Below are 22,182 nucleotides of genomic sequence, written 5' to 3' on the forward strand. Positions count from 1 at the left end.
GCCCAGAAATCGTGTTGCTTACACATGCGCTTGGTGAGCACCTGTAACCCTCCCATTTCAGCGCCCATCTGGATGGTGATGAGGAACAGGAGAACCAGCTGATCATGTCTATCTCAGGCCCTATAGACCTGCACCACCAACCCGACTGAGGGGAAATCAGCCAGCTCCACAGAGACGAGCAACCAGAATCTATTATGTCCTGGCACAGTACTCTGGGAAACTTTCTTTCAAACATTCAGGGATTGTGAGGCTGACCAGGTATCTCTTGTCCATCTGGAGATGTGTGGAATGATGGGAGAACTGAGACTGCGCATGGTCTCTTCAAATCCAGTGTTGCACAACCGGAGGTGCACAAATGATGCTAGAGAGGGATGGAGTGCTGAATGGGACTGTCGGGGTTGGGTTCTGGGTGGGACTGTCGGGGTGGGGTGCTGAATGGGACTGTCGGGGTGGGGTGCTGAATGGGACTGTCGGGGTGGGGTGCTGAATGGGACTGTCGGGGTGGGGTGCTGAATGGGACTGTCAGGGTGGGGTGCTGGGTGGGACTGTCGGGGTGGGGTGCTGGGTGGGACTGTCTGGGTGGGGTGCTGAATGGGACTGTCGGGGTGGAGTGCTGGGTGGAACTGTGGGCGTGGGGTGCAGGGTGGAAGGAACTGTCGCCATGGAGTGCAGGGTGGGCCTGTAGGGGGCGGGGTGCCGGGTGGGTCTGTTAAGAGTTGCACATCAGTTATTGTATTGGCACCAGTGGCTGCCTGCAGCACCGAGACATTCACACCAACAGGCCCAATTTGTTGTTTATGCTTCACATGAGCCTCATTCCTCTTCATCTCACCCCATCAGTATATCTTTCTATTCCCACCTCACTTTTATGTTCATCTAGTTTCCCCTTAAACATGGACGGCACGGTGGCACTGCTACTTCACACCTCCAGGGACCCGAGCTCAATTCCAGCCACGGGTGACTAGCTGTGTGGAGTTTGCACTTTCTTCCCTTGACTGCGTGGTTTCCTCAGGGTGCTCCGGTTTCCTCCCACAGTCCAAAGATGTGCGGGCTAGATTGGCCTTGCTAGATTGCCCCTTAGTATCCAAAAGGTTACGGGAATAAGGTGAATAAGTAGGGGGTTCTTTACAAAGACTGGTGCAGATTCGATGGGCCGAATGGCCTCCTTTTGCACTGTAATGTCTATCATTCTATATCGATTTGATTCACCTCAGCGTTTCCTTATGTACTGAGTTCCACATTTTCACAGGTTTCGGGATAATTTCTGCTCAATTCCTTAAGGATTTCTCCGCGACAATCTCATATTTAGTATAAACAGTGGGAATTAATTCGGTTCTTGCAATCTGATTCATGCTCAGAAACATGGTTTACAGGACAGTATGGTGAACTGTGCCTCAGTATCTCCCATCCATGTGGGCAGCACGGTAGCACAGTGGTTAGCACAATTGCTTCACAGCTCTAGGGTCCCTAGTTCGATTTGGGTCACTGTCTGTGCGGAGTCTGCACGTTCTCCCCGTGTCTGCGTGGGTTTCCTCCAGTCGCTCCGGTTTCCTCCCACAGTGCAAAGATGTGCAGGTTAGGTGGATTGGCCATGCTAAATTGCCCTTAGTGTCCAAAAATTGTCCTGAGTGTTGGGTGGGTTACCGGGTTATGGGGATAGGGTGGGGGTATGGACCTGGGTAGGGTGCTCTTTCCAAGAGCCGGTGCAGACTCGATGGGCCGAATGGCCTCCTTCTACACTGTAATTTCTATGATCTATGATCATAGAGCTCTGCTGCAGGGCAGCAGTTGCCCAATCCCCCCTCAGCGAATCACATCTCTGCTGCCAATCCCTCCCCAGCGAATCAAATCTCTGCTCCCAGTCCGTCCTCAGCGAATCACATCTCTGCTCCCAGTCCGTCCTCAGGGAATAACATTGCTGCTCCCAGTCCCTCCTCAGTGAATCTCATCACTGCTCCCAGTCCCCCCTCAGCGAATCAGATTGCTGCTCCCAGTCCCTCCTCAGCAAATAACATCGCTGCTCCCAGTCCCTCCTCAGCGAATAACATCGCTGCTCCCAGTCCCTCCTCAGCAAATCACATCGCTGCTCCCAGTCCCTCCTCAGCGAATAACATCGCTGCTCCCAGTCCCTCCTCAGCGAATAACATCGCTGCTCCCAGTCCCTCTTCAATGACTCACATCGCTGCTCCCAGTCCCTCCTCAGCGAATAACATCGCTGCTCCCAGTCCCTCCTCAGCGAATCACATCGCTGCTCCCAGTCCCTCCTCAGCGAATCACATCGCTTCTCCCAGTCCCTCCTCAGCGAATCACATCGCTGCTCCCAGTCCCTCCTCAGCGAATCACATCGCTGCTCCCAGTCCCTCCTCAGCGAATCACATCTCTGCTCCCAGTCCCTCCTCAGCGAATCACATCGCTGCTCCCAGTCCTTTGCAATAGATCACATCACTGCTTCCAGTCCCATCATAATAAATCACATCACTGTTCCCAGTCCCTCAGCTTTGGCTGGAGGACAGTATTTTTTTAATGGAGTCTTTAAAAGCTGATGTAAATTGTGGGAGCTTTCTATGCCTCACCCTCCCACCCGGCCGCCACGCCTGCTGTCCCTCCTTCATTGGCTGTCATAGTTGTTTGTGACTTTACGCCTGTCACTGTCGGTATAAACAGTGTTTCTTGTCTATCAGGAAAGGACCTATCCGAGCCCCCGAACATCTCCGGGCGACTGTGCGGTGGGATTACCAGCCTGACATCTGTAAAGATTACAAAGAAACCGGCTTCTGTGGCTTTGGAGGCAAGTTCATCCTTTTTGGGAGAATTTTGTTGTAAGCACAAGTGTTCATAACTCCTCTGTGCATGGGGTTCTGATCTCCATTAACTTGCTGTAAACAGGGTGGTCTTTCGGTTGCTGTAGTTGGGCTCTGCCAGGGTTAGAGCCAAGCTGCTTTTATATTGACATGGACTCAGCTGTCTGCAGTGTCAATTTTTTTATTCTTCCACGGGATGTGGTTGTTGCTGGCTAGGTCAGCATTTGTTGCCCATTCCTAATTTCCCTTGAGAAGGAGGTGGACGTGACCTTTTTGAACCACTGTAGTAGGCACACCCACAGTGCTGTTAAAAATTATATATTTCCAAGTCAAGATGGTGTGTGGCTTTGAGGGGAGCTTCCCGGTGATGGCATTCTCAGGTATCTGCTGTCCTTGTCCTAAGTTGTAGCGATTGTGAATTTGGAGTCTGCTGTCAAAGGAACCTTTGCAAATGGGGCAATACAGCTTGATGGTGCAAAGAATTCCCAACCTCTGACCTGCTCCTGTAGCCACATCATTTAGCTGCTTGATCCAGTGAGGTTTTGTGAAAACTGGACAACAAATTGGGAGGGCAGGAAAGCGTCCCTGGCCTCCTACCCCATTAATAAGAAATGATGTGGAGATGCCGGCGTTGGACTGGGGTGAGCACAGTAAGAAGTCTTACAACACCAGGTTAAAGTCCAACAGATTTGAAACACGAGCTTTCGGAGCACTGCTCCTTCCTCAGGTGAATGCAGAGGTATGTTCCAGAAACATTTATATAGACAAAGTCAGAGATGCCAGACAATGCTTGGAATGCGAGCATTTGCAGGTAATCAAATCATTACAGATGCAAAGATAGGGGGTGATCCCAGGTTAAAGAGGTGTGAATTGTCTCAGCCAGGACAGTTGGTACGATTTTGCAAGTCCTGGCCAGATGGTGGGGGGTTAATGTAATGCAACATGAATCCAAGATCTCGGTTGAGGCCGCACTCATGCGTGCGGAACTTAGCTATAAGTTTTTGCTCAGCAATTCTGCGTTGTCGCGTGTCCTGGAGAACGCTTACCCGGAGATCAGAGTCTGAATGCCCTCGACTGCTGAAGTGTTCCCTGTCTGGAAGGGAACATTCCTGCCTGGTGATTGTTGCACGATGCCCGTTCATTCGTTGTCGCAGTGTCTGCATGGTCTCGCCAATGTACCACGCTTCAGGACATCCTTTGCTGCAGGGTATGAGGTAGACTTGATTGGTCGAGTTGCACGAGTATGCGCCGCGTACCTGGTGGGTGGTGTTTCCACGTGTAATGGTGGTATCCATGTCGATGATCTGGCATGTCTTGCAGAGATTGCTCTTGCAGGGTTGTGTGGTGCCGTGGTCGCTGTTCTGAAGGCTGGGTAATTTGCTGCAAACAATGGTTTGATTGAGGTTGCACGGTTGTTTGAAAGCAAGTAGTGGGGGTGTGGGGATGACCTTGGCAAGATGTTCATCTTCATCGATAATGTGTTGAAGGCAGCGAAGATGTCGTAGTTTCTCCGCCCCAGGAAAGTACTGGACGACGACGGGTACTCTGTCAGTTGTGTCCCGTGTTTGTCTTCTGAGGAGGTCGGTGCGGAGAGAAAACTGGCTAAGAAAGATAAGCTCTCAGAATTATTTTGCTGACAGGGTTTTTCTTTTCTCTCATAGACAGCTGTAAGTTTCTCCATGACCGTTCGGATTACAAGCACGGCTGGCAGATTGAACGGGAGCTGGATGAAGGTCGATATGGTCTAAATGGTGAGTGTCATAACAGGAAGCTCAGTGTTATCCTAATCTCCAATGCAGTGAGAGTTATCACAGGCGGCTGATTTAAGAACAGATTGTGTCAAGTGCTAAGCTACTGGCATCACCCACTTGCATTGAAGTACGCCATTACAATGCATTCAGTCACTTATTCTGCCAAGTTTAGGAGTTTATGATTAATTTGAAATTTCCACTTCAGCTGATAGAAACAAAGGCCACAGTTGCATCATTTCAGTCCCACTCGTCAGAATGCATTGATGAAAAGGTGCCCATGTGTATGTCTGGTAAAGGCACAATGGCAAGAACGAACAACAAAGAAAAGTACAGCACAGGAAGAGGCCCTTCGGCCCTCCAAGCCTATGCCGACCATACTGCCCGTCTAAACTAAAATCTTCTACACTTCCTGGGTCTGTATCCCTCTATTCCCATCCTATTCATGTATTTAGAACATAGAACAGTACAGCACAGAACAGGCCCTTTGGCCCTCGATGTTGTGCCGAGCAATGATCACCCTACTCAAACCCACGTATCCACCCTATACCCGTAACCCAACAACCCCCCCCCCCCCTAACCTTACTTTTTAGGACACTACGGGCAATTTAGCATGGCCAATCCACCTAACCCGCACAGTCCAAACATGTATTTGTCAAGATGCCCCTGAAACATCACTATCGTCCTGTTTCTACCACCTCCTCCGGCAGCGAGTTCCAGGCACCCACTACCCTCTGTGTTAAAAAAAAAACTTGCATCGCACATCTCCTCTTAACTTTGCCCCTCGCACCTTGCCCCTTAGCACTTGACCCCTCAACCCTGCGAAAAAGCCTCTGACTATCCACTCTGTCTATGCCCCTCTTAATTTTGTAGACTTCTACCAGGTCGCCCCTGAACCTCTGTCGTTCCAGTGAGTACAAACCGGGTTTATTCAACCGCCCTCATAGCTAATGCCCTCCATACCAGGCAACATCCTGGTAAATCTCTTCTGCACCCTCTCTAAAGCCTCCACATCCTTCTGGTAGTGTGGCGACCAGAATTGAACACGATACTCCAAGTGTGGCCTAACTAAGTTTCTATACAACTGCAACATGACTTGCCAATTCTTATACTCAATGCCCCGGCCAATGAAGGCAAGCATGCCGTATGACTTCTTGACTATCTTCTCCACCTGTGTTGCCCCTTTCAGTGACCTGTGGACCTGTACACCTAGATCTGTCTGACTGTCAATCCTCTTGAGGGTTCTACCATTCACTGTATTTTCCCTACCTGGATTAGATTTCCAAAATGCATTACCTCACATTTGTCCGGATTAAACTCCATCTGCCATCTCTCCGCCCAAGTCTCCAAACGATCTAAATCCTGCTGTGTCCTCTTGACAGTCCTCATCGTTATCTGCGATTCCACCAACCTTTGTGTTGTCTGCAAACTTACTAATCAGACCAGTTAGATTTTCCTCCAAATCATTTATATATACTACGAACAGCAAAGGTCCTAGCAGTGATCCCTGCGGAACACCACTAGTCACAGCCCTCCAATCAGAAAAGCACCCTTCCATTGCTACTCTCTGCCTTCTATGACCTAGCCAGTTGTGTATCCACCTGCCAGCTCACCCCTGATCCCATGTGACTTCACATTTTGTACCAGTCTGCCATGTCAGGGACCTTGTCAAAGGCCTTACTGAAGTCCATATTGATAACATCCACTGTCCTACCTGCATCAATCATCTTTTGTGACCTCTTTGAAAAACTTTATCAAGTTAGTGAGACACGACCGCCTCTTCACAAAACCGTGCTGCCTCTCGCAAATATGTCCATTTGCTCCAAATGGGAGTAGATCCTGTCTCGAAAAATTCTCTCCAGTAATTTCCCTACCACAGACATAAGGCTCACCGGTCTGTAGTTCCCGAGATTATCCTTGCTACCTTAAACAAAGGAACAACATTGGCTATTCTCCAGTCCTCTGGGGCATCACCTGAAGACAGTGAGAATAGAACATAGAACGATACAGCACAGTACAGACCCTTCGGCCCTCGATGTTGCACTGACATGGAAAAAAAAACTAAAGGCCATCTAACCTACACTATGCCCTTATCATCCATATGCTTATCCAATAAACTTTTAAATGCCCTCAATGATGGCGAGTTCACTACTGTTGCAGGTAGGGCATTCCACGGCCTCACCACTCTTTGCGTAAAAAACCCACCTCTGACCTCTGTCCTATATCACCCCTCAATTTAAGGCTATGTCCCCTCGTGCTAGCCACCTCCATCCGCGGGAGAAGGCTCTCGCTGTCCACCCTATCTAACCCTCTGATCATTTTGTATGCCTCTATTAAGTCACCTCTTAACCTTCTTCTCTCTAACGAAAACAACCTCAAGTCCATCAGCCTTTCCTCATAAGATTTTCCCTCCATACCAGGCAACATCCTGGTAAATCTCCTCTGCACCCTTTCCAAAGCTTCCACGTCCTTTCTATAATGAGGCGACCAGAACTGTACGCAATACTCCAAATGCGGCCGTACTAGAGTTTTGTACAACTGCAACATGACCTCATGGCTCTGGAACTCAATCCCTCTACCAATAAAGGCCAACACACCATAGGCCTTCTTCACAACCCTATCAACCTGGGTGGCAACTTTCAGGGATCTATGTACATGGACACCGAGATCCCTCTGCTCATCCACATTACCAAGAATTTTACCATTAGCCAAATATTCCGCATTCCTGTTATTCTTTCCAAAGTGAATCACCTCACACTTCTCCACATTAAGCTCCATTTGCCACCTCTCAGCCCAGCTCTGCAGCTTATCTATGTCCCTCTGTAACCTGCAACATCCTTCCGCACTGTCTACAACTCCACCGACTTTAGTGTCGTCTGCGAATTTACTCACCCATCCTTCTGCGCCCTCCTCTAGGTCATTTATAAAAATGACAAACAGCAACGGCCCCAGAACAGATCCTTGTGGTACGCCACTCGTAACTGAACTCCATTCTGAACATTTCCCATCAACTACCACTCTCTGTCTTCTTTCAACTAGCCAATTTCTGATCCACATCTCTAAATCACCCTCAATCCCCAGCCTCCGTATTTTCTGCAATAGCCGACCGTGGGGAACCTTATCAAACGCTTTACTGAAATCCATATACACCACATCAACTGCTCTACCCTCGTCTACCTGTTCAGTCACCTTCTCAAAGAACTCGATAAGGTTTGTGAGGCATGACCTACCCTTCACAAAACCATGCTGACTATCCCTAATCATATTATTCCTATCTAGATGATTATAAATCGTATCTTTTATAATCCTCTCCAAGACTTTAACCACCACAGACGTTAGGCTCACCGGCCTATAGTTACCGGGGTTATCTCTACTCCCCTTCTTGAACAAAGGGACCACATTTGCTATCCTCCAGTCCTCTGGCACTATTCCTGTAGCCAATGATGACCTAAAAATCAAAGCCAAAGGCTCAGCAATCTCTTCCCTGGCTTCCCAGAGAATCCTAGGATAAATCCCATCAGGCCCCGGGGACTTATCTATTTTCACCGTGTCCAGAATTGCCAACACTTCTTCCCTACGCACCTCAATGCCATCTATTCTAATAGCCAGGGTCTCAACATTCTCCTCCACAATATTATCTTTTTCTTGAGCGAATACTGACGAAAAGTATTCATTTAGTATCTCGCTTATCTCCTCAGCCTCCACACACAACTTCCCACCACTGTCCTTGACTGGCCCTACTCTTACCCTAGTCATTCTTTTATTCCTGACATACCTATAGAAAGCTTTTGGGTTTTCCTTGATCCTACCTGCCAAAGACTTCTCATGTCCCCTCCTTGCTCGTCTCAGCTCTCTCTTTAGATCCTTCCTCGCTTCCTTGTAAGCCTCATCTTCACATAGGCCTCCTTCTTCCTCTTAAGAAGAGATTCCACTTCTTTGGTAAACCACGGTTCCCTCGCTCGACCCCTTCCTCCCTGCCTGACTGGTACGTACTTATCAAGAACATGCAATAGCTGTTCCTTGAACAAGCTCCACATATCCAGTGTGCCCAACCCTTGCAGCCTACTTCTCCAACCTACACATCCTAAGTCATGTCTAATGGCATCATAATTGCCCTTCCCCCAGCTATAACTCTTGCCCTGCGGGGTATACTTATCCCTTTCCATCACTAACGTAAAGGTCACCGAATTGTGGTCACTGTTTCCAAAGTGCTCACCTACCTCCAGATCTAACACCTGGCCTGGTTCATTACCCAAAACCAAATCCAATGTGGCCTCACCTCTTGTTGGCCTGTCAACATATTGTGTCAGGAAACCCTCCTGCACACATTGTACAAAGAACGACCCATCTAATGTACTCGAACTATATCTTTTCCAGTCAATATTTGGAAAGTTAAAGTCTCCCATAACAACTACCCTGTTACTTTCGCTCTTTTCCAAAATCATCTTCGCCATCCTTTCCTCTACATCCCTAGAACTATTAGGTGGCCTATAGAAAACTCCCAACAGGGTGACCTCTCCTTTCCTGTTTCGAACCTCAGCCCATACTACCTCGGAAGAAGAGTCCCCATCTAGCATCCTTTCCGCCACTGTAATACTGTCCTTGACTAGCAGCGCCACACCTCCCCCTCTTTTGCCCCCTTCTCTGAGCTTACTAAAACACCTAAACCCCGGAACCTGCAACAACCATTCCTGTCCCTGCTCTATCCATGTTTCTGAAATGGCCACAACATCGAAGTCCCAGGTACCAACCCATGCTGCCAGTTCCCCTACCTTATTTCGTATGCTCCTGGCATTGAAGTAGACACACTTCAAACCACCTACCTGAACACTGGCACCCTCCTGCGAAGTCAAATCTGTGCTCCAGACCTCTATACTCTCAATCTCCCGTACCCCAAAACTACAATCCAGGTTCCCATGCCCCAAAGAATCCAAAGATTTCTGTCAAGGCCTCAGCAGTTTCCTCTCTAGCCTCCTTCAGTATTCTGGGGTAGATCCCATCAGGCCCTGGGGACTTATCTACCGTAATATTTTTCATGACACCCAACACCTCGTCTTTTTGGATCTCAATGTGATCCAGGCTATCTACACACCTTTCTCCAGACTCAACATCCACCAATTCCTTTTCTTTGGTGAATACTGATGCAAAGTATTCATTTAGTACCTCGCCCATTTCCTCTGGCTTCACACATAGATTCCCTTCCCTGTCCTTCAGTGGGCTGACCCTTTCCCTGGCTACCCTCTTGCATTTTATGTACAAACGTTTGATAAGGTTCCCCACGGTAGGCTATTGCAGAAAATAAGGAAGTATGGGATTGAAGGTGATTTAGCGGTTTGGATCAGTAATTGGCTAGCTGAAAGAAGACAGAGGGTGGTGGTTGATGGCAAATGTTCATCCTGGAGTTCAGTTACTAGTGGTGTACCGCAAGGATCTGTTTTGGGGCCACTGCTGTTTGTCATTTTTATAAAAGACCTGGAAGAGGGTGTAGAAGGATGGGTTAGTAAATTTGCAGATGACACGAAGGTCGGTGGAGTTATGGATAGTGCTGAAGGATGTTATAGGATACAGAGGGACATAGATAACCTGCAGAGCTGGGCTGAGAGGTGGCAGATGGAGTTTAATGCGGAAAAGTGTGAGGTGGTTCACTTTGGAAGGAGTAACAGGAATGCAGAGTACTGGGTTAATGGCAAGATTCTTGGTAGTGTAGATGAACAGAGAGATCTCGGCATCCAGGTACATAAATCCCTGAAAGTTGCCACCCAGGTTAATAGGGCTGTTAAGAAGGCATATGGTGTGCTAGCCTTTATCAGTAGGGGGATTGAGTTTCGAAGCCACAAGGTCATGCTGCAGCTGTACATAACTCTGGTGCGGCCGCTCCTGGAGTACTGCGTGCAGTTCTGGTCACCACATTATAGGAAGGATGTGGAAGCTTTGGAAAGGGTTTAGAGGAGATTTACTAGGATGTTGCCTGGTGTGGAGGGAAGGTCTTACGAGGAAAGGCTCAGGGACTTGAGGTTGCTTTCGTTAGAGAGGAGAAGGCTGAGAGGTGACTTAATAGAGACATGTAAGATAGTCAAAGGGTTAGATAGGGTGGACAGTGAGAGTCTCTTTCCTCGGATGGTGATGACCAACACGAGGGGACATAGCTTTAAATTGAGGGGTGGTAGATAGAGGACAGATGTCAGAGGCAGTTTCTTTACTCAGAGAGTAGTAGGGGTGTGGAACGCCCTGCCTGCAACAGTAGTAGACTCGCCAACTTTAAGGGCATTTAAGTGGCCACTGGATAGACATTTGGATGAAAATGGAATAGTGTAGGTCAGATAGGCTTCAGATGGTTTCACAGGTCGGCGCAACATCAAGGGCCGAAGGGCCCGTACTGCGCTGTAATGTTCTATGTAAAAAGCCTTGGGATTTTCTTTAACCCTATTTGCCAATCGTGACCCCTTTTAGCCCTCCTGACTCCTTGCTTAAGTTTCTTCCTACTTTCCTTATATTCCACACAAGCTTCATCTGTTCCCAGCCTTCCAGCCCTGACAAATGCCTCCTTTTTCTGTTTGCGGGGCCGACGATATCTCTCGTTATCCAAGGTCCTGAAATTTACCGTATTTATCCTTCTTCCGCACAGGAACATGCCGGTCCTGAATTCCCTTCATAAGGAGCAGGAGTAGGCCATCTGGCCCCTCGAGCCTGCTCCGCCATTCAATGAGATCATGGCTGATCTTTTGTGGACTCAGCTCCACTTTCCAGCCCGAACACCATAACCCTTAATCCTTTTATTCTTCAAAAAACTATCTATCTTTATCTTAAAAACATTTAAGATAAAGGAGCCTCAACTGCTTCACTGGGCAAGGAATTGCATAGATTCACAACTCTTTGGGTGAAGAAGTTCCTCCTAAGCTCAGTCCTAAATTTACTTCCCCTTAATTTGAGGCTATGTCCCCTAGCATCTATCCTATCTATTAGCTTCATAGTTTTATATCTTTCTATAAGATCCCCCCGCATCCTTCAACGACTACAGTCCCAGCCTACTCAACCTCTCCTCGTAATCCAGCCCCCTCAACTCTAGGATTAACCTAGTGAATCTCCTCTGCTCCCACTCCAGTGCCAGTACGTCCTTTCTCAGGTAAGGAGATCAAAGCTGAACATAATACTCCAGTTGTGGCCTCACTAACACCTTATACAATTGCAGCATAACCTCCCTAGTCTTAAACTCCATCCCTCTAGCAATGAAGGACAAAATTTCATTTGCCTTATTAATCACCTATTGCACCTGTAAACCAACGTTTTGCGTCCATTGCACTAGTACACCCAGGTCTCTCTGCACAGCAGCATGTTTTAATATTTTATGTTTTGCTGTTCTTCCTACAAAATGGATAACCTCACATTTGTCAACATTGTATTCCATCTGCCAGACCCTAGCCCATTCACTTAAACTATCAAAATCCCTCTGTAGACTTCCAGTATCCTCTGCACTTTTTGCTTTACCACTCATCTTAGTGTCGTCTGCAAACTTGGACACATTGCCCTTGGTCCCCAACTCCAAATCATCTACGTAAATTGTGAACAATTGTGGGCCCAACACTGATCCCTGAGGGATACCACTAGTTACCAATTGCCAACCAGAGAAACACCCATTAATCCTCACTCTTTGCTTTCTATTAATTACCCAATCCTCTATCCATGCTACTACTTTACCCTTAATGCCATGCATCTTTATCTTATGCAGCAATCTTTTGTGTAGCAACTTGTCAAAAGCTTTCTGGAAATCCAGATATACTGCATCCATTGGCTCCCCCATATCTACAGCACTAGTAATGTCCTCTAAAAGTTGCACTAAATTAGTTCGGCACAACCTGCCCTTTATGAACCCATGCTGCGACTGCCCAATGGGGCAATTTCCATCCAGATGCCTCACTATTTCTTCCTTGATGATAGATTCCAGCATCTTACCTACTAGCGAAGTTAAGCTAACTGGCCTATAATTACCCGCTTTCTGCCTACCTCCTTTTTCAAACAGTGGTGTCACGTTTGCTAATTTCCAATCCGCCGGGAGAACCCCAGAGTAGAGTGAATTTTGTTAAATTATCACCAGTGCATTCGCATTTTTCAACTGACATTTGAAAGCCTTCCACATGTCAGATGTTGATTTACCCTCAAACATCCGCCCCCAATCTAGGTTCTTCAGTTCCTGCCTAATATTGTTATAATTAGCCTTCCCCCAATTTAGTACATTCACCCTAGGACCACTCTTATTCTTGTCCACCAGCGCTTTAAAACTTACTGAATTGTGGTCACTGTTCCCAAAATGCTCCCCGACTGAAACTTCTACCACCTGGCCGGGCTCATTCCCCAATACCAGGTCCAGTACAGCCCCTTCCCTCGTTGGACTATCTACATATTGTTTTAAGAAGCCCACATGGATGCTCCTTACAAACTCTGCCTCGTTCAAATCCCTAGCACTAAGTGAGTCCCAGTCAATATTTGGGAAGTTGAAGTTTCCCATCACAACAACCCTGTTGCTTTTACTCCTTTCCAAAATCTGTCTATCTGTCTGCTCCTCTATCTCCCGCTGGCTGTTGGGAGGCCTGTAGTAAACCCCCAACATTGTGACTGCACCCTTCTTATTCCTGACCTTTTTACCTCGCTGCCCTCTGAGGTGTCGTCCCGTAGTACAGCTGTGATATTCTCCCTAACCAGTAGTGAAACTCCGCCACCCCTTTTACATCCCCCTCTGTCCCTCCTGAAACATCTAACTCCTGGAACGTTTAGCTGCCAATCCTGTCCTTTCCTCAACTAGGTCTCTGTAATGGCAACAACATCATAGTTCCAAGCTCATCTGCCTTACCCATTCTACTTCTTGCATTAAAACATATGCAGTTCAGGCCACCAGTCCTGCTATTTTCAGCAACATCTCCCTGTCTGCGCTTCGTCAGAGCCATACTGGCCCTATTCCCTTGTTCTCCCTCAATGTTTTCACCTTCTGACCTATTGCTCCGGTATCCACCCCCTTGCCATACTAGTTTAAACCCTCGCGAGTGACACTAGCAAACCTCGCGGCCAGGATATTTATGCCTCATCAGTTTAGATGCAACCCGTCCTTCTTATACAGGTCACACCTGCCCCGGAAGTGCTGCCAGAGGTCCAGATAACCCTCCCTCCTACACCAGCTGTTTAGCCACGCGTTTAGCTGCTCTATTTTCCTATTTCTAGCCTCACTGGCACGTGGCACAGGGAATAATCCCGAGATTACAACTCTAGAGTCTTTTAACTTTCTGCCTCCATGAACTCCTGCTGCAGGACCTCATGCCCCTTCCTGCCTATATCTTTAGTACCAATATGTACAACGACCTCTGCCTGTTTGCCCTCCCCCTTCAAGATGCCCGTTACCCGTTCTGAGACATCCTGGACCCTGGCACCAGGGAGGCAACGTCCCATCCTGGAGTCTCTTTCACGTCCCCAGAAGCGCCTATCTGCCCCTAACTATAGAGTCCCCTATGACTATTGCTCTTCTGCGCTTTGACCCTCCCTGCTGAACATCAGAGCCAGCCATGGTGCCACTGCTCTGGCTGCTGCTCTTTTCCTCTGATACGCTATTCCCCCAACGGTATCCAAAGCGGTATATCTGTTCGAGAGGGGGACAACCACAGGGGATTCCTGAACTGACTGCCTGCCCTTCTGGTGGTCACCCATCTCTCTGCCTGCACCTTGGGTGTGACCACATCTCTGTAACTCCTATCTATGACGCTTTCTGCCATCTGCATGCTCCTAAGTGTATCCAATTGCTGCTCCAACCGAACCACACGGTCTGTGAGGAGCTGCCATTGGTTACACTTGCTGCAGATGTAGTCGACCAGAACGCTGGAAGCGTCACAAATCTGCCACATCTCAACAGTTGGAGCACTGCACCTGCTGAGTGACATTTAAGCACTAATTCATTAATTTAAAATAAACACTTGAATTATTGTTAGATTGAGTTACAATTAACTATATGGCCCTGACGTTGGATGATTTGTACTGTAAAATTAAATGCTAAATACCGATCACTGCCCTCGGGTTTAGTTACTCCACTACCTTGTTAATCAAGGGCAGCACGGTAGCATGGTGGTTAGCATCAATGCTTCACAGCTCCAGGGTCCCAGGTTCGATTCCCGGCTGGGTCACTGTCTGTGTGGAGTCTGCACGTCCTCCCCGTGTGTGCGTGGGTTTCCTCCGGGTGCTCCGGTTTCCTCCCACAGTCCAAAGATGTGCGGGTTAGGTGGATTGGCCATGCTAAATTGCCCGTAGTGTTCTAATAGTAAGGTTAAGGGGGGAGTTGTTGGGTTACGGGTATAGGGTGGATACGTGGGTTTGAGTAGGGTGATCATTGCTCGGCACAACATCGAGGGCCAAAGGGCCTGTTCTGTGTTGTACTGTTCTATGTTCTAATTCGCTTTTTCTTGCAATATTTTTTTTTCCTAAATTTAACAGATACCCAATCAACCAATCAGGTCACAGCTTTACTGTGATGTCACTTACAGTTTCCCCCCACACACAATTTGAAAGGAAATAAGAATCACTTACCTTCCCAGGATGCTCTCTGGTTCTCTCCCTGCAGACTAACAGTTACAGACCAGAAGAAAGGTAACAGCGGAAGGAAAAAAGCACCTTCTCCCACTCTGCACCGAATTACCTCACTGCACCAAATTACCAAGTTCCAATTCCCAGTCTGGATGTGTCTCACTCACTCAGGATGTGTCTCCTTCACCTGCGAAAAGCTTTCTGTCTGTCTGTCTTATATACAGAACTCAGCTAACCAGGATGACTCACACTACTTAAGCTTCAAACAGAAGAATACAATGTACACCCTTGTGCCACTAAACAGGCCTCGGGTTACTGACTCAGCTGTGAATACCCCCTGTGGGCAAAATTGCCTAAATTCAGACAATGCCTGGACCTGAGACCATTCCCCAATGATGGTGCTTCATGTGGATGCGAGAATGAGAGATGTGCTCTTGCTTTAAGAGGTTTAGCGACAACTCAGAAACATAGCTCACCAGCTTATTTACAGCTTTGACCTTTTACTGGGTTTATTCATTGGACTAACCAAAACTGTGTGACCTGTAACTCGGTTTGGGGTTCCTGAATGTAATTTTTACAGTTGCTGTCCCCTCATCCGTTTTTCTCAAGCAGGAGGAGGCGCAAATTTCCCAATTTTTAAAATCAATAATCAGGTCAGGAGATGCGACAAAGCATCACACGGTAGTTCACCCTTATACAATGCACAGGTATATCTGGACCTAGTTTCTAACAGGAAAATAAATGTAGACTGTGCCTTTCTTTTGAACTATTTTTAGATCTCATGTCCTGTGACACAGCTCAGTATTTAATTCCCAGTTGGGTATGGAACAAGAACTGGCACAGTTCACGCAGCCAATCTTGGTGACTAAGGATATCAAAGATTAGCTCCGGGTCCACACCAAGGCTCTTACGCTGTGTGTGCCAAAGTTTTATTAACCTACCATCATGGTAACAGGCGAGTGAGTGAAAATAACAATCATAAATGTAGGCTCTTATTCATTTTGGATATAATAAAGTGAATCCCATGTAAATGGTGTCACTGAATCCAGCATATCCCATGGGTATTTTTGTTAACTGTTTGCAATTTTGTTAAATGTACCCAGCCTTGGGGCTCAATTTTTACCCAGAGATATTCTGAATTTAATGCTAAAACCTAACTGAAAAGCCAGTGACTTATTGGCAATAGAAATTGACATTAATGCTCTTTACATAGAACATAGAATGATACAGCACAGTACAGGCCCTTCGGCCCTCGATGTTGCACCGACATGGAAAAAAAACTAAAGGCCATCTAACCTACACTATGCCCTTATCATCCATATGTTTATCCAATAAACTTTTAAATGCCCTCAATGTTGGCGAGTTCACTACTGTTGCAGGTAGGGCATTCCACGGCCTCACCACTCTTTGCGTAAAAAACCCACCTCTGACCTCTGTCCTATATCTATTACCCCTCAATTTAAGGCTATGTCCCCTCGTGCTAGCCACCTCCATCCGCGGGAGAAGGCTCTCGCTGTCCACCCTATCTAACCCTCTGATCATTTTGTATGCCTCTATTAAGTCACCTCTTAACCTTCTTCTCTCTAACGAAAACAACCTCAAGTCCATCAGCCTTTCCTCATAAGATTTTCCCTCCATATGTCATGCAATCCTCTGTTGCACAGCTTAATTAATTGGCTGAAAGAAAGAGCTTGAATTTATAGTGTCGGGGCATCCAAAACCGAGTCTCAGCCCTGTGATCATAGAACAGTACAGCACAGAACAGGCTCTACGGCCCTCAATGTTGTGCCGAGCTTTGTGCAAAACCAAGATCAAGCTATCCCACTCCCTCTCATTCTGCTGTGCTCCATGTACCTATCCAATAACCGCTTGAAAGTTCCTAAAGTGTCCGACTCGACTATCGCAGCAGGCAGTCCATTCCACACTCTAACCACTGTCTGAGTAAAGAACCTACCTCGGACATCTCTCCTATATATCTGACCCTGAACCTTATAGTTGTGCCCCCTTGTAACAGCTACATCCACCTGTGGAAATAGTCTCTGAGCATCCACTCCATCTATCCCCCTCATCATCTTATAAACCTCTATTAAGTCGCCTCTCATCCTCCTTCGCTCCAATGAGAAAAGACCTCTCCTGCAAACCAGGCAGCATCCTGGTAAATCTCCTTTGCACCCTTTCCAATGCTTCCACATCCTTCCTATAATGAGGTGACCAGAACTACACACAATATTCCAAATGTGGTCTCACCAGGGTCCTGTACAGTTGCAGCATGAAGTGTATTGTTTGTTTTTGAGACTGATTTCAGATGGTGAACTTTGATTAACCAACCTGAGCTGCCTTTAGGGTTCCATTCTGCGATGCACAAGCACAGACTTCAGTATTCCTGGGAGGAAGGAGGGGGTGTCACCGGGTAGGATGGCTTCTCACCAGCGTGTACCTTTCATTTGCAGATGATGAGAATTATGAAGTGAGCAGTGATGAGGATGACGCTCCCTTTAAGTGTTTCATCTGCAGGACCTCTTTTACCAACCCAGTAATCACCAAGTAAGTTGGTTTGTCACAAAGACCTCAAGATCTTTGCACTGTTTAGGCACAAAAAGAGTTAATGTTATGTAATAATTGGCCTGTTTATGCGGGCTGCTTGTGTTGTTTGGTGATCTATTTGTGGAATGTCCTCATGATTTAACAAGTTGTCTGTTTTTCCTCAGGTGTAAGCACTATTTTTGTGAAAGTTGTGCTTTGCAGCATTACCGTAAATCAAAACGCTGTTATGTGTGTAACGAGCAGACCAATGGAGTCTTCAACCCAGCCAAAGGTGCGTGCTTGTGCCTTTGCTACCGGCACTGTAGCTCTTTGAAGGTGACATTGATACAGGCACACGACTTTTGTATTTTAAATTGAGTTTCTGTTTAAATGTCACTTCTCCTTCTGAGCATCATTCCTCAGCGTCAGTCTCTGAGCACACGCAGAACCTCGGTGTGGATATCACTGGCAGACCTGGCATATAATACTCAACTGTGCTGAGAAGGTACATAAGAACTAGGAGCAGGAGTAGGCCATCTGGCCCCTCGAGCCTGCTCCACCATTCAATGAGATCATGGCTGATCTTTTGTGGACTCAGCTCCACTTTCCGGTCCGAACACCATAACCCTTAATCCCTTTATTCTTCAAAAAAACTATCCATCTTTACCTTAAAAACATTTAATGAAGGAGCCTCAACTGCTTCACTGGGCAAGGAATTCCATAGATTCACAACCCTTTGGGTGAATAAGTTCCTCCTAAACTCAGTCCTAAATCTATTTCCCCTTATTTTGAGACTATGCCCCCTAGTTCTGCTTTCACCCGCCAGTGGAAACAACCTGCCTGCATCTATCCTATCAATTCCCTTCATAATTTTATATGTTTCTATAAGATCCTCCCTCATCCTTCTAAATTCCAACGAGTAGAGCCCCAGTTTGGGCAGCACGGTAGCATGGTGGTTAGCATAAATGCTTCACAGCTCCAGGGTCCCAGGTTCGATTCCCGGCTGGGTCACTGTCTGTGTGGAGTCTGCACGTCCTCCCCGTGTGTGCGTGGGTTTCCTCCAGGTGCTCCGGTTTCCTCCCACAGTCCAAAGATGTGCGGGTTAGGTGGATTGGCCATGCTAAATTGCCCGTAGTGTCCTAATAGTAAGGTTAAGGGGGGGAGTTGTTGGGTTACGGGTATAGGGTGGATACGTGGGTTTGAGTGGGGTGATCATTGCTCGGCACAACATGGAGGGCCGAAGGGCCTGTTCTGTGCTGTACTGTTCTATGTTCTACTCAACCTCTCGTAATCCAACCCCTTCAGCTCTGGGATTAACCTAGTGAATCTCCTCTGCACACCCTCCAGTACCAGTCCGTCCTTTCTCAAGTAAGGAGACCAAAACTGAACACAATACTCCAGGTGTGGCCTCACTAACACCTTATACAATTGCAGCATAACCTCCCTAGTCTTAAACTCCATCCCTCTAGCAATGAAGGACAAAATTCCATTTGCCTTCTTAATCACCTGTTGCACCTGTAAACCAACGTTCTGTGACTCATGCACTAGCACACCCAGGTCTCTCTGCACAGCAGCATGTTTTAATATTTTATCATTTACATAATAATCCCTCTCGCTGTTATTCCTACCTAACGTTATGAGTTGATACAGCAGATTTAACTAGCTTGCTGGGGGTCTCAGTCAACCACATTGGTGTGGGACCGGAATCAGGTATAGATCTAGATTGGGTAAGGGCGGCAGATTTCTATCCTCAAAGGACTTTAGTCAACCAGTTGGGCCTTTACACTAATGTAACTGCTTCATAATCACTTTTACTGATACCAGCATTGCTTACATATTTTTAAAAACTGAATCCAGATTCTCAAACTGTCTTGGTGGGATTTGAACTCCTGTTCTCTGAATTATACGTCCAGGCCTCTCAGTTACTTCTGCAGTGACGCAACACGGCCCTATCATATCTTCTGTGCTCAGTAGGATATTGAGCAGAGCCCCAGTAACAGTGAGCAGGGACAGAACAGAGAGTTCACAAAACTGCAAAAGCAGGTTGTCTATTCCAGGCTGATGATCCCCTTGAAGGCTGGATAAGGCCACAGCTCAGAGTTTACACAGTGGCTGCAGTCAACAGGCACAGGACCTGTCTTGAGGCTTTTTAACCGACTTGTGTGGAATCCAGAAACACAATGAACTACTGGAGCTGACTTGAATATAGCATGACAGAGAGAGAGTTAGATAAATATTGATTCAAATGTATTGAGTATTGGGAAGTAGAATGGAAATAGGATTATAACATTGGAATGGGATTACATACATATACATACCTACATACAATTTACAATGCAGAAGTTTGTTCCAGCGTGAAACCTGTATCAGCAAAGAGGCTGAAGGTGAACAGTTCAACTGAGTGTCTGAAGTTATTGTCAAGATTGTAGGTCCATATGACTAATGATTAGAAGAAGAGTCAGACAGATTCAACGTTAACTCTTACTTTCCCCACAGACGCTGCCAGATCTGCTGAATTTTTCCAGCATTTTCTGTTTTCGTTACCGGACAAAATGGCTAATTGAGAACAATTTACTGCAATTACTTTTATTTTGTCTATTTCAGAACTTATGGCAAAATTGGCGAAACACCAAGCTGAGCACCCGCTAGACCAACCCAACTCTGCCGATGAAGTGGAATAAACCGAATAACTCTTTCCCCCCCCCCCCCCATGCAGACTATGTACCAAGCTTCAAATTAGTTTAGCAAAGTAAACACCTTTATTTTGGAAAAAGGGTTTTCAGTGTGTTTGTGTTTGGCAACAATCAAATATGTTTTAAATGCGGCAATTAATTCACTTCTACTCTGAGTAATGTTATAAACGGCAAGGTTAAATGATGTTTGCTTGAGCGGTCCGAAATGAGAATTTGAGGCAGAGTTTTCACTGACAACTTTATTAGAGGGAATGATATTTCCAAACCAGTCTCACAACAGCTGTGAAGGTTGTGGGTAATCTGACATTACACTTGCTGAGTTCTGTTGTCAGGTTTTAAGCCGTAGAGTCGTCCCTTACAATTTTTCTCGTACAGCTAAAACGCTCCATTACCCTCCACTCTTGGTTCACAGTATCTTGCATCAGTTCAGCATTCTCATGACAATAGCTTCTGTGTACAGAAATGAATGTACTCGCCAAATAGGTAGATATATTGGAAGGTCAGAACTACACAAGGTTTTCTTATGGAATGACCGTCAGTCCATTCAGAATTTAAGCAGCAGCTAGACCAGCCAGGTCCTAGCAGTTAGGAAACTGCCTCCTGGGGGTAAGGCAGATCTTAAACATCTGCTGGCTTAGCGATAACAGCCAGAAGGTGCAGGAATTCAGACAGCAGCACAAAAGAATTTGGAAGTATATTTGGAAGGAGCCTGACAAGAAATTGACTAATGTGGCAGAACCAGAGAGTAATAGTAATCGACAGGTAAATGCACGAGGAAGAGGGAGTAACAATCAAACCCTGGAAGAAATCTGAATACAAAAAGAGCCGGATAGAACCCAGATTCAAAAAGGAAGCACCAAAAAATAAATATGAAGAAAAGCGAGAATGAGTAATCAGGGATTTGAGACCAGTTAGCTTAACTCCTGTTGGAAAATTTCAGAGTAACTGAGAACCTGGAGAATTTTTAGGATAAACACTGGAAGAAGACTCCCTTGTCTTCAAAATAGTGTCAGGATCATTCACATTCAGCCCTGAGACCTTCATTCATCTGGATGACAGTGCAGCATTTCCTCAGTAACTCACTGGGAGAGTCAGCCTGGATTATTTTCTCAAGTGTTGGATTCAGTTAGGAGGTTCTACACGCTGCACTTTTTAAATTTTAATAATCTTTATAGTCACAAGAAGGCTTACATTAACACTGCAATGAAGTTACTGTGTAAAGCCCCTAGTCGCCACATTCCGGTGCCTGTTCGGTTACACAGAGGGAGAATTTAGAATGTCCAAATTACCTAACAGCACGTCTTTCAGGACTATTGGAAGGAAACCGGAGCACCCGGAGGAAATTCACGCAGACAAGGGTAGAACGTGCAGACTCCACACACAGTGACCCAAGCTGGGAATCAAACCTGGGACCCAGGCGCCGTGAAGCTAACCACTGTGCTACCAGATTGATGGAATGGAACAAAGCCTGGCACCCTAACTCCCCCTTTTAAATCAATTTCAAAATTCTTGTCAGAAATCCAGATGTGAGTGAAGGGTGATGTGACAGTTGGGATGCCAACAGCATCATCAGCAGCAGTCCCACCTCCATTGTCTCCACTCGCCTTTCTGAGAATCTGCGGATATTTGCCAGAGCCTGACTCTGTCACAGGTGGGGCCATGGAAACTAATGGAGGCTGGTTTCTTTGTGGCAATCTATTTATCACTCATTCTTGAGATATAGGTTTTGCTGGATTGCTCATATCTAAATGCCTTGACTGGGTGGCTTAATAATTCACTTCAGGAGGCAGTTAAGAGCCAGACACATTCTTCTGGGTCTCAAGTCATGTACAGATCCAGACAAGGTAAGGGAAGCAGGAT

At 46.6% G+C, this 22,182-nt stretch overlaps 1 protein-coding gene across 2 annotated transcripts in view; it reads left to right on the forward strand.

Moving 5' to 3' along the window:
• rnf113a (ring finger protein 113A) overlaps positions 1-20,402 on the forward strand; it is a 32,012-nt gene extending 11,610 nt beyond the window's left edge. For both annotated transcript variants that reach the window (XM_038779531.1, XM_038779532.1), the window contains 5 exons: positions 2,682-2,788; positions 4,463-4,552; positions 17,557-17,650; positions 17,815-17,921; positions 20,234-20,402. In XM_038779531.1, coding sequence (XP_038635459.1) covers positions 2,682-2,788; positions 4,463-4,552; positions 17,557-17,650; positions 17,815-17,921; positions 20,234-20,310 — 475 coding nt within the window. In that variant the 3' untranslated portion in view covers positions 20,311-20,402. The remainder of the gene's footprint in view (positions 1-2,681; positions 2,789-4,462; positions 4,553-17,556; positions 17,651-17,814; positions 17,922-20,233) is intronic.
• Positions 20,403-22,182: the final 1,780 nt, after the last annotated feature.

The sequence above is a fragment of the Scyliorhinus canicula genome, chromosome 19, assembly GCF_902713615.1.
Source record: "Scyliorhinus canicula chromosome 19, sScyCan1.1, whole genome shotgun sequence".
Taxonomy (NCBI): domain Eukaryota; kingdom Metazoa; phylum Chordata; class Chondrichthyes; order Carcharhiniformes; family Scyliorhinidae; genus Scyliorhinus; species Scyliorhinus canicula.